This window comes from Pimephales promelas, chromosome 23, assembly GCF_988280905.1.
Source record: "Pimephales promelas chromosome 23, fPimPro1.hap1.1, whole genome shotgun sequence".
Taxonomy (NCBI): Eukaryota; Metazoa; Chordata; class Actinopteri; order Cypriniformes; family Leuciscidae; genus Pimephales; species Pimephales promelas.
The window spans coordinates 21,592,576-21,605,612 of NC_142791.1; the positions used below are offsets into that span (position 1 = coordinate 21,592,576).

The window sequence follows — 13,037 nt, forward strand, 5'->3', positions numbered from 1 at the left end:
TACCATATTCAATAACATAACAAACCTATTCAGAGAGTTGTAATGATTGAAACATCTTTACTAAAAGTTTTGATTTAATGCGTCCTTAAATACTGACTCCGATGTATTTTTGAAATGTAGTTCACAGAACGCTCCAAATTCCTATTTTATATTATATTTGTCCATGCATCTCACAGGAAGTCACTGGATAGGCGTACCAGGAGAAATCCGTGGCTATGAACGGGCTCATCAATTGTATGGAAAGCTGCCCTGGGCCAAACTGTTCGAGCCCTCCATCAAGATTGCACGAGAGGGATTTCCCATGCCAGTCTTCCTCTGTCGATTCTTGCAAATGATTAAGCAGACACCTTTTAGTGAACAGCTCATTTATGGGTCTGGACTCTGGTACTGTATCTTCTCCAACACTCTAATTTTCAATACTGTTGTGACTGACATCTCAATGCAATAGTTTATTTAAAGGCACAAGTATAATGAACCTTTAACATTCCAAGTGATTAATGTCAAAGAAGTAGGTTATGACTTAGCCTCAGGCAAAACACATGAAATTGAATACATTGCTGTGTAAAGAGATATTTTCTGCTGCATGAATAAAAGCAGCATTGATTCTATTACCAGTTTTCTATTAAATATCTTTTTACTGAAGATAGTTTTCAGTTTCATCAGGCAGAAGTCAGCTTCAAGAACTCACAAAGAGTTGTGTTTTACGCCCTGTTTTACATTTACAAAAATCACAGCAGTTTTACCCTTCATCAAGGTATACGCTACGTCATTACTTTAGATTGAATGATTCTGATTGGCTAAGAAATAGATAAACAAAGTAATTTTCCACACATGGACAGATAGACTGAAGCATATCTCCATCGATTATGCGGCTGACACTCGGAACCTGAAGTTAGGCGCATTGTGACCTTCCAGTGAGAGGTTAAGACAATATTCCATTATTATTATCTAGTTTGGATATAGAAAAGTAATTAAGTCTATGTGACCCCAGTGACCTCGACTGTCTTGTTGAGCTAGAAGAGTGCATATGTTTTAACATGTTTTATCTGCCTCTCAAAAACATGCACATTCCATCAAACAGACATGTAATTCATACATCTCATAAGAAGTCATTTAACTCCTTTGATATTTAAAAGGAAAAATATAGATTAATACCTTGATCATAATCTATATATTCCGTTCAAAAGTTTGGCGTCTTTAATATATATATTTTTTAAACAATCAATACTTTTATTCAGCAACAACACATTACATTAACCAAATGTCACAGTAGATGTATAATCATTTATAAGAATATATCTGTTTAAAAAAAAAAAAAAACTTTCATTCATCAAAGAATTCTGGAAAAAAATCTGTATCACTGTTTCCAGAAGAATGTTTAAACAGCACAAATTCAGATTTTCCATCACATAAATGTAATTTTAAAATATAATATAATATAGCTGTTATTTTAAAAATATAAAAATATTATTAAATAAATGCGACCTAAGTGAGCATAAGAGACTTTTCAAAAATACAGACCCCACACTTTTGAGCATATATATATATATATATGTATATTATTTTGGGGTGAAATAGGATCTAGACATGTTCTTGGCAGGTTTAATCACATTTTGTTTCAACTGGCCGGGTTATTACCTGAAGAATGCATATGAGCATGTTTGTTTCATTTAGTTCTGGAGTTGTTTTCTGTCTGGTTTTAGTAACTAATTTGTTTGTGTACTGTATGTTCCCTAGTGAACTGTTCTGCCACAAGAACAAGACATTTTTTGGCCCAGGGGACATCCTGAAGTTTCCCCGGCTTGCCGAAACAATGGAAACTATTGCCAAAGAAGGAGCCGATGCCTTTTACACTGGAAAAATCGGCAAGGATTTAATACAGGATGTACAAGCGAGAAGTAAGTATTGTTTGTACACAAACTGCTGTCGCTGTAATCAGAACAGACGTGGTGCTTTCGAAATACAGTTGTTGGTTGTTTGGGCAAGTGTGCTTGTTTACAATTTACTTATGTTTTTTTACAGATGGAACATTATCATTAGAAGATCTGAGCACTTTTAAGGTCAGAGAGAGTGATGCGTGGACAGTCCAAATAGGAGACTATAAGATGCACTTCCCTCCTCCACCAGCAGGGGGAGCGATACTCAGCTTTATCCTGAAACTAATGCATGGTAGGGTCTAGTAGTAGACGACAAAAAAAAAAAAAAAAAAAAATCACCATGGCTTTGAAGCCAACAGTTCTGAAGCAGCTGTCGCCTATAAATATTCAGCATCCCTTTTGTTTTCCTCAGAGTTCGGGCTCTCTCAAGCCTCCAACCATGGAGACCAGAAAACCTTGACTTTGCATCGCTTCCTAGAGGCGGTTAAGTTTGCAAATGGACAGAAGCGTAACCTCAAAGACCCCCTCTTCAACCCCAATGTATGGCTCTTGCTTCATTAATACTGTGGTGCCTGGACTCATATTATAGTCAATGTGATATGCTTTTCTGTCTGGAACATTATACAACATCAGAGGTTCTGCAGTTATATTTGCTATTTTTGGCTGTAGTGAGCATAACATCACTGGACTTTGTAGGGTTGAGTAAATACTATGAAGGGCCGGATGTTATTTCTTTTGAAGGCCACACAAAAGCAAGTAATTAATCAATGCTTAACGAAGCATGCATTTAAAGGAAGTTTGATAAGAATTTGATTTCAATTACCAACATAAACAATTCCAAAGAAAAGCGACTCCGAAATAAACATCATACTAAACTGAATTAATTTTGAATTAACTGGGACAATATTATACTAGATTTATTGATGTTTTTCTTGTGCCCTGTGAATGCAGATGACGCACATCACAGATGAGAAGTTCATCCAGCTTATCAGGGCTCTGATCACTGACGGCCACACACACAACCTCTCTTACTATAACATCGCCCCATCAGTCGACCACTTTGGCACCACACATGTTTCAGTGATGGCAGCAGATGGCACTGCTGTTTCAGTCACCAGCACCATCAACCACATGTGAGACACATTTACAGTTCATCTAAATACCTTAAAAGAAATAAAAACACATCAAAAGAAACATATATGCAACTTCCCTAACTCCTTAAAGGAGTAGTTCACTTAAAACAAAACTTGTGCTGATAATTTACTCACCCCCATGTCATCCAAGATGTCCATGTCTTTCTTTCTTCAGTCGAAAAGAAATTAAGTTTTTTTTTTTTTTTTAAAACATTATAGGATTTTTCTCCATATAATGCACTTTACTGGGAGCCAAACAGTTCAAGGTCAAAAAGACAGTTTCAGTGCAAACTGTTCAAAGGGCTTTAAACGATTCCAGGCGATGAATAAGGGTCTTATCAAGCGAAACGATAGGTCATTTAAAGAAACAAAATAAAAAACAAAGTTTAAGTTTTATAAGCTCAAATGCTCTCCTTGCTCTGTTCTGTGATGCACATTCGTGACTCTCCTGTTCGAACTCGTTCATCAAAATGAACGAATCTTTTTTCCGAGTCAATACGTTCATTTCATTCGTTGAATGAACCAAATGACTCAAAAAAAGATTAGTTCATTTTGATTTTTTTTTTAAATGAGTGATCGTTTCCCTTGAGAAGACCCTTATTCATCGCCTGGAATCGTTTAAAGCCCTTTGAACAGTTTGCAGTTTCCACTGAAACTGTCTTTTGGACCTTGAACCGTTTGGTTCCCATTGAAGTCCATTATATGGAGAAAAATCCTGGAATGTTTTCATCAAAAACCTTAATTTCTTTTCGACTGAAGAAAGAAAGACATAGACTTCTTGGATGACAAATTATCAGCAAAAGTGTTTTAAAAAGTGAATTACTCCTTTAACCCAAAACATAAAATAAACATATAGGTAAAAGAAATGGCGTCACACTCCCATCTTCCCTTAAATTGAGTATTTACATTGAAAAGTACTCAATATAACTGAAGGCCGAACTAATTCAAAACAGCAACCTAAGAATTATAAATCAAATGAACCAAGACCGAGAAAAAAACAAGTGGCATGCATTCGGTCTCCTTAGAGTGTTTGGGGTAGTCCTTTTCAATGAAACCAAGACTACACCAATCAGGATCTCTGCTGGCTTGAGCTCAGGCCACACCTTCTGCAACAGACACACCGGTACTCCGAAACAGTAACAGACACTTCTAAAAGACATAAGATGCAAGAAGAGATCCTGTTAAATGATATTTCAGTCAAAATTGAATTGTTTTCATTTTCTCACCCTCATGTTCCAAACCTTTATGAATTTCTTTCTTCTGTTGAACGCAAAATAAGATATTCTGAAAAATGTTGGTAACCATACAGTTGACAGGATCCATTTTCCCTTTTATCAGTTGACATTGACCACTGTATTTTTGTTTTTCAACTATGGAAGTTAATGGGGCATATAAACTGTCTGGTTACCAACATTCTTCAAAATATCTTATTTTGCGTTCAACAGAAGACAGAAACTCATACAGTTTTGGGTCACCAAAGTGTGAGTAAATGACAGAATTTTCATTTTAAAATGTTTTTTTTTTTTTTTTTTTTTAGTTTAAAGGGACAGAATATGAAAATATACACAAACTTGTATTCAGCAGCGATGTAGTAAATTGATCAAATGCAACTGCAAAGGTTTTTACATTATTAAAAAAATCAATAAATGTTCTTTTTAACTTTCTATTCATCAATAAATGTATGACAGTTTCTGCAAAAATATTAATCAGAACAACAGTTGAAAATTATTGATAATAATAAACATTATTTGCAAACACCAAAGTTGCAAAAAAAAAGTTTCTTAAGCACCAATCATATTAGAATGATTTCTGAAGGATCATGTGACACTGATGACTGAGTAATGATGCTGAAAATTCAGATTTGATCACAGGAATCAATGGTATTTACTAAAGCATATCTTACAAACCTTTGCATTTGCAAACCTTACTTTTGCATAGTATCTCTATAATAATACATTTTATTAATAATGTAAATCATAAATAATCCTCTATTTATAAAATCTTCAGGTTTGGGTCAGCTGTTTACTCTCCTAAAACGGGTGTCATCCTCAACAACGAGCTTGCTGACTTCTGCGGCCGAGCAGATAACATCAATCCAGGTGAAGATCATTCTCCAACTATATCTCTTATTACATTTGGCATGTGTTGAGGTTTCATGTCACCATATTGTCTTTTGTTCTCTCTCTCCAGGCGAACAGCCTCCCTCCTCGATGGCTCCTACCATCCTGCAGTCCGTGTCCCAGCAGAAGACTCTGGTGATTGGTGGATCAGGAGGAAGTATGATCACCGCAGCCATGGCCCTGGTGAGTTGTTGTCACACTCCATTTGAAGTTATCGGTGTTGTCAATGTTCATTTTTGTTTGCCCAATGTATCCAATGTAAGTCACTTACATGGATAAAGCATGCATAAATGTAAACATTTTCTACTATATCTACTAAGTTTTCATAACTAATCTGATCTATTTGAACTATTTAAAATTGTACTTGTATTTTGTTTTCCAACCTAATGACTGTTTTCTCTCTCTTTTCTTTTACTGAGACCCATTAAGGCCTGTTCACACCAAGAATGATAACTGCATGGTGTCCACACCAGTCCAGAGTACAATATCGTTCTGTTTATTTAAACATGCTTCAGTTTGTCGTCTGAGACTTTAAATGCTCGAGCTTGTCAAAGCAGGATAGATTCTGATTGGCTGTCAATGTTTTTATCGTGCAAGTGCAACAGCTGAAAAAAATTGTTCTGAAAGTTATTTCAATGATATCGTTTCTCTTTTCTGTATTGTTATAGTCGTGCTGTCAACACTGCTAATCTTTTGAATTTGGCACCATTTTAGAACTATATCTTTATACTTAGTATTGCTACTAAGCTGCTAAACTATTACTATTATACTTATAGTTATCATCTTTGGTGTGAACACGCCTTTACTGTCAAAATACATTTGGTTTTGTTCCCTTCTTGTTAAATATCCTGTTTCACCCAGAAAAAGGCAGAGTACAGTCAGCATTGACTTTAAAATCATATTTTTGTAAAAGCACTTACATGATTCCTCCAAGTAAAATGTTAGCCTGGTTCAACCAGACTCTAGTTCATTTCATTTCCACATAGAGTCTGGAACCGCTCCATTGAAAAACGTTTCCTTCATTGTAGGCGGGTTCACTATTAAAGTTCAAATCTATTGGATCTGCCCAAAGTCACTCACAATCTGCCATAGCCAATCGCTAACGGGGTGTCGTGAGTGACGTATGTCACGCGCCGAAATGGCTGGAAACAACAAGTCCGAATGATCAGAGGATTATGTTTACAATAGGATTTCAGTCAACGAGCGCCGCAGGTTTTGTTAATCTAGGAACAATTATTAATTCGAAATGTATATTTGACACGAAGGACAGTGATATATTCATTCAATGGTGGAAGCTGTGTCTAATCATTACAAATACGCCGCTGTGGTCGTTTCTGATCTGCCGCAAATGCTGTAGCAGCTACAGTGAATGATCAGTCTGTCTCTATCTGCAGATGTGTAATAAACAACAATTTTTCATATTACGTCTTATTGTTTCTTAATTGCCTTAATTATGGTCTTCAAAGTATGTGTTTGTACATTTTTATGTGGCATTTATTTTTTTTTTAGTAAAACAAATCAACCATTGCCATCTAAAACTGAAAATCAAATATCTTCAAAGTATGGTTTTTCACATTTTTATTTATGACAATTATTTTTTTTTTAAATCACAACCAATTTGTATGATTTACAACATGTAAAACTGACACAACAACCTCCTGCACGAGTGCACAAAGGGGCTCAAAATGTTCTATTCATCACAAGAATCAGTAAATATACAGTTGGGAATATGAGCGACTGACATGACTCCTGAGCGGATCTTCAACCATAGTTTAGCAGCCAGGACTCGGGGCTTCCGAACACCGCGAACACCAGGCTAAACCGTCCGTCCAAAATGTCACGGTCATCGTGCACGAACTGCCCAGCACAAACTTCCAAACTTTCTGCCTCCTTCACTTGGTCCTCAGTTGTGCAACAAGAGGTGAGACGATAACAATCCGGCTTTAAATTCTGTATATTCGGCAGTTTCTTTTCCAACAACGGACCGAATAGCTTTTCTCACGTCTTTCTCCGCTGCCATTACTGAATTGAAACTGACGCGCTTACATCAACGTCATCTTTCTCAGCCACTCCCTCTATTCGCTGATTGGTCCTACAAAAAATTGGTTTCTAGAAACCTAAGGATATGGAGCGATCCCAGACGTAGTAGGCTACAGAAGTAAAATGAAATTGAGCGGAAGTGCGTAGGAGGGCGCAGCCAGGCTAGTAAAATGTTACTTGAGCAATAAAATTGTCTGTCATGCATTAACAGTCAATAAAATTTCAAATATGCACTAAGGGATGAAATTTTTATGTTTTCTCTTTTTTTATTGGATGTCCATGGTCTTGCAGTCTAAAAGAAATTCTAAATAATAATTTTCTTTGCCTCTTTTCATTGAATATCCATAGATGCAGTGCAGAGATATTCTGTTAATAAAATAAAAATAACCTGTCAATAACCTGACCCTCCCCTCATTCTCTTTCTCTTTCAGTCCATTATGAACCACTTGTGGTTTGGGATGAACCTTGACGAATCTATCGCTGCTAAAATAGTATTTGTGGACGCCAATAATAACCTCAACTTTGAGAAAGGATTCAACGAAGTAAGTTCTTTGGAATTTATCATTTCCACGCTTACATAGGATGTCACCGGGGTTTGACAGTAACACTCGCCAGATGCAGGTGGATTTCAGTTGTGTGTAACGCAGTCACTTTTACTACTCACTTTGGCTGGTTGATTTTTTTTTATTATGTATTTAATATAAACATTTTTCAATTGGAGCCTTTTAAAAAAGGCATCTGAAATAATAAACTAAGTGCAATGTCAATATTTTGAGAATGAAATATCTGAAACGCTTCCAATATTTTTTCAGCTGAATAGATGCACAGTTAAGCTTTTTCTCTTTCATCTCTCCAACAGCGTGTTACCCGCCTCCCCTCACTCACTCGTTTTGCTCTGGGTGAATATTGTTGGCTTAAATATCAGCATGGGATTGAGCATTTTGCGCATAATTTTACTTATTCCCGCAGATTTTGTGCTCACATCCATGTGCGCGCACATAAAGCCGCCTCTCAATACTAAATTTAGTTATTTTTCGTTTCTTATTGTGCCTAAACAGTCAAATACACACACAATAATGTCAAAATTCCAGTCTTGGCGAGTATTCACGTAAACACAGTCAGTTGTGTTTTAACGTAAACAGTTGAGAAAGAAAACACATGCGTAACAGAATAATGGATCCATGCGTCAGGTTTTAAAATGACAGCAGCCTAATATACCTGCTGCCAAACACATGAGATATTAAAAATATCTATATGGCAGTTTTTCTCCATGGTATCTGTCACAATTGTGGCCAGTGAGAATGCTGGTCAGCAAAAAAGTTAATGTCAAGCATTGGATGTCACCACGAATCACACTCCCAAAATCACATGTTGTTAGTGTGAATGTACTGATTGCTCTTACTTCCTATGGAAATGCCCCCGTCACTGATTATAATCAGTGACTACATTTACATGTAGCCAATAACCCGTTCAAAACCGGGATATTAGCAATAACCCGGTCGCAAACAGCCATGTAAACACCAGCAAAAACCCGAATATACTCATATTCCGGATTAATAATAATTAATAATTTAATAACGGGATGTTATACATTTATGTTATACAGTTATATATTTGGTCATGTAAACGCATATCTGCATATCCCCGTAGTGATTTGTGTTCTGCGCATGTTCTAATCACAAGGAATCTTGGTCTTTTGAGTAGAGAAACTTCTCGGCGCATACAAAATCCGCGTGCAGTAAGTTATACGGAAGTAAACATGGCGAGACCAGGCAAGACACAGCACAGCATACTTTTGGAGCGAGCTCAGTAACGTTACCAGCATCAAAGCGCAAACAAAGGCGATCGCTATCTGCCCCAAACTATTCATTATCCGCGTGCTGCTGTTGTTGTTGTCTTTGGATACAGGAAGAAGAACCGGAAATGACTCGTATTGCGTCTTAAGGTTGTCCGTACGTCTAGACGCTAACCGCGAGTCGCCGTTTACATAGGGATATTGCAATTCCATGTATACAGGAGAAACTCTCTCTGCTCATGCATGTAAACAGGTTATTCCTAATGTTTCAGAAACCCGAATAGTGACCTTAACCCGAACATAACCCAAAAATTGGCTGCATGTAAACGTAGTCATTGTTTTGTAACCAGTAATCAAAAGTGACTTAGTAAACAATAAGTAGTAAATTGTTGAATTTTTCTTTTCAGTCCCTTATTAAGGCAATGAAGGCGTTCGGACACAAAGTAGAGGACAACCCATACTTTTTCAATGTGGTCAATGGCATATCGAAAGAAGGACAGTGCATCAGTGCCGTATCTGACGCCAGGAAGAACGGCAGGTCGGCGGGATACTGACCCTGCTTCTGTTTGTGCCGTCAGCTGTTGGAGATGTGGTGATTCATCAGGTTCGGGAGGAAGTGAGGGTGGAAGCAAAGGGTCAGCGCTTCCTTTCAGCGACGCCTGTACACACCATAAATTCAAACACGGAGTGATTGTGCACTGGGGTGTACTTTGTTTCCGTACATGTCCACTTTTTTTGGTCTCTTACAAAAGAGAATTACTGTAAGAATTGGGTGCAAATTAATGTCTTTGACCGGGGCTAGTTGTCACGTGGAGGAAGTTGATCACAAGTGCAATGTCTCAGAAAACACACTGGGATACATTCATTAACTATTTAATATAGGTCACATCACCCTGGTTCCCTTGAAAATAAACCCAATAGGATTTTTCCCATTGGGTTTTGGATTATTGCAGAAAATAACCTCTGTGACCAAACCAAATTATGATTCTTCCCCATTCTGTTCATCATGACAATCTTTACAAATTAACAACTTTTATGAAATTTTCAGCTCAAATACTACTAGGATTTGTAGTATTTACTTTTTAGTAGTAAAAAGCTAAACATTGGCTATAAAGGAACTACATTACAGTTGCATGACTGTACCACAATTAAGCTTCCAACAGCTCTTTCAGTCTTTGTATAAAATTATTTTTTCCTGAAAGCACACAGAGGCTGTAATTTATAAACACAAAAGGCTGTAAAAGCAGATTAGTGCTTTAGTGCAGATTAGATGAGCTTACCTGTTCGCTGTGACGACTTTTATCGTCTCCAACAACCTCTCCCGTTTAGCCACTTACAGCAACACACTACACACAAGGAGGTATTACTGATGTACAACCCCATTTACACAAAAGTATTGTAAAATGCAATAACATTCACAATCTGTGATTTGAACCTTTTTTTTATCTGACAAGGGTACAAAGAAAATGATTCCAATGTTTCTACTGAACAACATAATCGTATTTTATATGATGGCTTCAACACACTACAAAAAAGTTGGGACAGAGAGCAGAGGCCAAATAAAAGTGAAAGGATTATCCAAATTAGATTATCCAACTCTTTTGGAAACAGTCCACAATAAGTTGGTGAGTTGGTAATAGGTGAGGGTATCGTGTTTGGGTGTAAAAGGAGCTTCTCAGTCTTTGCAAGATGGGTCATTTTGACCCAAATATGTCAAATGTCATGAGAGAATTGTCAAACAATTCAAATATCACATTTCTCAATGCAAGATTACAACGAATTGATGCCTTTCACCTTCTACCTTATAATATTGTAAAAAGATTCTGGGAATCCAGAGAAGACTTGGGGCCAATCCCAATTCTACCCCTTACCCCTTCACTTTCCCCTAGCCCTACCCCTTCGCCTTCCCCTTGACCCTTGAAACAGAGTGGCAATGCGTAGGGGTGAAAATATTCCCCTAAGAAATGGGACACCACTACGCCTCCGTTAAACGTCATTATAAGTCGTCGCTAGCGCCTACGTCACAGGAGATGCGCCGATGTTTATCACAACTTCCAAGATGCCGTCGGCAGCTGCAGTTATCTCAGTCGCGTGGGTTACAGCTATTTTCTTGCATTTATCTTGTGAAGTTCGCAGGAAACAACGGAGACGACGAAAATATGTTGCGGGACTATCGTTAGCAAACTACAGTAATTTTAGCGATTTTTTTTTATTTTTTTATTTTTTTTTTATTTAACAAACGTTTCTGTGAAGAAACTGACCGTAAATATGAACACAATATTGAATGTAACATAAAGCAAATCATTGTTTGTCGTTACAATACTTATTAAAGCCACAAATACTTAAATTTATGGGTCTCCTTTGTCGCTTGGGCAGCCAGCCTGGGTTAGCAGTGACACTTCTCATACCCCTTCGTTTGAAGTGTGCTCCCGAAAAATCTTCGTTTGAAGGGCTATCTGGCCCTTCTCCCTAGCCCTCCCCCTCCAACCAAAAGAGAATTGGGACAGCCCTACCCCTTCACGTGGACGCGCAAAACGGAGGGGAAGGGGAAAGTGAAGGGGTAAGGGGTAGAATTGGGATTGGCCCTTGGTTTGTGCAAGTTGGTCAGTGAAAACATTATAGTTTCTTTGTACATTTTTCAGTTAAAAAAAGGTTCAAGAGAAGTAATAAATCACAGATTCTTGATTTTATTGCATTTTTCAAAATGTCCCAACTATTCTGGAAATAGGGTTGTATTTTGTTGTAGAATAACTATCTTAAGCTTGTTTTAAGCACAGAGACCTTATTTCAGTCATTTAACCAACAGCCCGTTAAAAAAAATCCATTGACTTTGGGACGATGGAGCTGGAAGTTCTAAAATGCAACTTGTTTCCATGGCCTACAAAAAAATATATCATCCCTGTTAGACTCTTTTTGTTGTCTAAAATATGTGTGATATTTTTGTATATGATACCTTTTATATTTACCTATTTACTGATTATAATTTTTTTTGTTTTGTGACGATCTACTTTGATTTTCCTGGCCAGTAATATGGAAATCTTCAGTGTTTTTTTTTTTTTTTTTTTTTTTAGCTATTCAGTATGTCTATATAGAAACTGACATCTATGCTGAGAAATATTGACTAGAGTGAATGTGACAACTTTTTCAGATTTTGTACAAAATAAGCACTTATTCAGTACTGTTTCCTGTGAGAGCTAATAGCCATTAACTTGAGGTAAATGTTTCTAAATATAGTTCACATATATAATTTACTGAATCTATTACTCTGCTTTTAAGGTTGTTATTAATGTCGGGGAAACTGTTTTTTAAGAGAATCGAAATGTGAATGTGACACTGCAATTGCATTTACTGTTTTATTTCCTGTGAATGTTCTAGTTTTCATATGCACTTTTGTATTTTTATAAACATATTTTAATGTTTTAGTAGCATATATTTGTTGAACTTCAATCATAAATACTTTTTATGCATTTTATGCTATTTTAATACTGTTTATGTGACCTATTCAAGGACAGAAGTTTATGGATATTCAACATAACATGTCCCATGATGCACCAGCAGCAGACTAGAGTATGACATAAAATATCCTAACTGAATCGCATTTAAGTGCATTTTACATGTTTTTGCATGATATAGTACGTCAAAAATAAATTGTTTCTAATATTTTTAAATGATTCTTTTGATTGACTTTTATTCATAAAGAAAATTGTTCAAGCTTCTCGCTGACCGACGTCCAGGAACAGGCTCAAATGAGACTGCATGAACACAGGAGACGTTCGATTGTCCACAAAAATGTAATGTGATTAAATCCAGTGTGTTCACAGTGAGCTGAATACAAACTGCTTTCCCTCGAAGGGAAGAAGATATGCATTATTAAAACATGCAAATAATCCTCATTCACGCATCTGCAGGGCAGCTGGAGGCTAACAGAGGGATGAATTCAGTCCTCTTGTGCTGTGTGCTCGATTTAATCAGATTCACTAATCTTAATTATTACCACATTTTTGGTTGTTCTTGCACAAATCAGTCATAATTTAGTTTAAGAGAACCTTTTTTACATCCGCTGTGACCCATT

General features: G+C 36.8%; 1 protein-coding gene across 2 annotated transcripts in view; it reads left to right on the plus strand.

Annotated features, from left to right (window-relative positions):
* ggt5b (gamma-glutamyltransferase 5b) overlaps positions 1 to 12,633 on the plus strand; it is a 30,373-nt gene extending 17,740 nt beyond the window's left edge. The window contains exons 4-12 of one of the 2 annotated variants that reach the window (XM_039664365.2): positions 177 to 384; positions 1,738 to 1,898; positions 2,023 to 2,169; positions 2,290 to 2,417; positions 2,829 to 3,010; positions 5,018 to 5,109; positions 5,201 to 5,313; positions 7,602 to 7,712; positions 9,373 to 12,633. In XM_039664365.2, coding sequence (XP_039520299.2) covers positions 177 to 384; positions 1,738 to 1,898; positions 2,023 to 2,169; positions 2,290 to 2,417; positions 2,829 to 3,010; positions 5,018 to 5,109; positions 5,201 to 5,313; positions 7,602 to 7,712; positions 9,373 to 9,519 — 1,289 coding nt within the window. In that variant the 3' untranslated portion in view covers positions 9,520 to 12,633. Of the gene's footprint in view, positions 1 to 176; positions 385 to 1,737; positions 1,899 to 2,022; positions 2,170 to 2,289; positions 2,418 to 2,828; positions 3,011 to 5,017; positions 5,110 to 5,200; positions 5,314 to 5,549; positions 6,555 to 7,601; positions 7,713 to 9,372 lie in introns of those variants that run through there. The other variant, XM_089126145.1, reaches the window with a different exon arrangement.
* The last annotated feature ends 404 nt before the right edge of the window (positions 12,634 to 13,037 follow it).